Raw genomic sequence first — 2702 nt, 5'->3', positions numbered from 1 at the left:
TTTTTTTTTTTTTTCATGACATAAGAATATGAAGAAACATTTATAAGACTTGTGAAACGTTATGTTCATAGAATAACTGCAAGTAATCGTTGAGGTTTGTGGTTGATTGCACATAGAATTGTGCACTTCAAGTTTCAACAATATTTTTTCTCCATTTGAATTATTATTGTATATGTGATTATTGTAAAATTAAAAATAGAGAGTTTGTAAAATATTTTTTTCACTTCTCAAAACTTTTGATTTTTATAAAGATAACGTTTATAACTTTTCCATCATAAAACTTTCTTAATTGCTTGATAAAATAATAATTGTTCATAATAATTAATGTGAAGTATAAGTAATTTCAAAATATCCAACAAAATTTGTATGAAAATTACTTGTTATACAAATAAAATAGTTAATGAATATTTGATCAACAATAAACATATTAATGCAATTATTTTGATTTTTTTTGCAAAAGAAAATTTTAAAGTTTTAATTTTTTAATTTTAAAATCATGCAAATTATTAAATAAACTAGTGATTTAAAAAATTATATTGTAATGATCAATATTCTTTTTCTAATCTATAAAATTGAAATAAATAAATCAATCAATTAAGAAAATTAATTAAAATTTCTTTTGTTTTTTTTCAAATCATTTAATCTTAATATAATTTAATTAGTAATTGTAATTTCTCTTTGTATAATTAAATAATTTTTTCAAACATATATTCAATAAAAATCGTACAATAATATATTATATGTTCTTTCACGTAACCGAACCAAATTGTTAAAAATAAATAACTTGAAATCTAAATTTACATGCAGACTAAACAGACTGATATAGAGTAGATACATTACTATGTAATGGAACACTTAACATTTCTTCTTTTGAATTTTAGTATGACTTTTATTTCTCTCTACAATCAAATAAAAAATTTTTTTAAGTGTATATAAATAATAATATAAATTAAATATATATATTTGAAATTTCTAATAATAAAATAGTAATTTTCAATAATCCAAATCAAACGTATCAAATAATAGTTAAATTTAAAAATCTTTTGAGAATATAAAAAATTTAAAATTCAATCTTATTAATATTAAAGATTAAATATATTCAATATGAAAGAAGATCACAATTTAATTAGTTAAGATCTTTTGAAGATGAAATTGGTAAGCTTTAAACAATTTACAAGAGAAAATATTGAAAATTGCTAAGAATTTTAAAATCTTTTTTCAATAACTTGATATATTTATACAGAAAGATTTGATTATTATTAATAAAGAGATAAAAGCATTGACAATGTTTAAAAGTACAATATTTTAATATTTGTTCATTCAATTACAAAAAATACAAAATAACATGAATTTTAAAATCTGATTTAGCACTTGTAAGTCATAACAAAGAGCAACGAACTTTCTTCCCCTCGAACTTTCAAATCCCTATTTAAGAATCCATAAAAATTCAGATTTATTTCAAACAGTTGATACTGTAATTATACTTAGAACGAAAGCAAAAGAAAATAAATTTTAAACGATTATAATTAATAATCATGTAAGTTAAAAAATAAATTATCTCATATATCTCATATATTCTATGAAAAATCTGTTTTCTATATTCGAAATGTGTAAAAATTAATATATTTAATACATATTTTTTTAAATATATATTTGAAATTCAGTTTCTTAAGTTTCTTAATTTTCGAGAAATTAAAACTTGAAAGTAAATTATATACAATCATAAAATAATTACACAATCATAAAATTGATTTTGAATTTTCAAATTCGATTTTCTTAAAAATTAATTTTTAAATGAAAAAATATTTTTCTAAATTTTTCGATGATTTACTAATATTCTAATTTCACTTGCACTTAAAAAATTTTCAAACATGATTTCAAAACGACTTCAAAACGAAAAAATTTTATTCATTTATTTTTTTTATTTATATTTGCATTTAGAATTATCTCCTATCTTTTAGTAATGGCATTTCAAAAGTATAACTTTCACAGAAAAATAAATGAAATTATCCATTATCGATACCTTACTCATAATTTTTGATACATCATTAAACTAATAAAAATGTTATTAATAATAAATTGCAGTTAGAATAAATATACTTTGAATATATTAAAAATATCATCAAATGCGAAAAAAAACTAGAAAAACTCTAGCTGTTTTCATCAATTATCTTAATCGATATCAACTTTAACGATATTTATCGATATCGATAGTCACATCTTAATATAAAATTGCACTATAATAACGTTCTCCAATCAAATTTCATTTTTTCCCATATACATATATAATCGATCCAACCTTCGGCATTTTTAACATCTCTCTAAAAACTACGTACTACCATACCACAAAATTATATTACAAAGAAACTCGTCCACGTTAAAGCTAAATAGATTCGAGTGCAAAGTGAAAAATAAATTTTGCCGATACGTGATCCAGCATGTAGAGTAGCTGGTTCACGAGTATAATACGTATAGCAGGAGCAACTGATGGGAAACGAAAGGGAAATGGGCTACAGGACCGGTCTCATCGACAGTGGTGGAGGCAAGAAAAAGAAGGAGGTAGAGAAGGACTGACCGGTTTTGATAAATCGGTTGGTAACAACGGTCCAGACCTGTATCCAAGAAACCGTGGCCAAACGAGTAAACGACCAGCTGTTGCCCGTTAGCAAACCTTCTTCTTTCTTCCTTCGTTTCTTCTTCCA

The 2702-nt window shown here is 22.6% G+C and overlaps 1 protein-coding gene across 1 annotated transcript in view; it reads right to left on the bottom strand.

Annotated features, from left to right (window-relative positions):
- LOC102678886 overlaps positions 1-2702 on the bottom strand; it is a 102995-nt gene that overhangs the window by 47847 nt on the left and 52446 nt on the right. The window contains exon 4 of the mRNA XM_031508233.1: positions 2613-2702. This exon is cut by the window's right edge and continues 1 nt beyond it. Within this exon, the coding sequence (XP_031364093.1) occupies positions 2613-2702 (90 nt within the window). The remainder of the gene's footprint in view (positions 1-2612) is intronic.

Source organism: Apis dorsata, unplaced genomic scaffold (assembly GCF_000469605.1).
Source record: "Apis dorsata unplaced genomic scaffold, Apis dorsata 1.3 scaffold_81, whole genome shotgun sequence".
NCBI lineage: Eukaryota > Metazoa > Arthropoda > Insecta > Hymenoptera > Apidae > Apis > Apis dorsata.
This window is presented reverse-complemented; position numbering and strand designations above follow the sequence as displayed.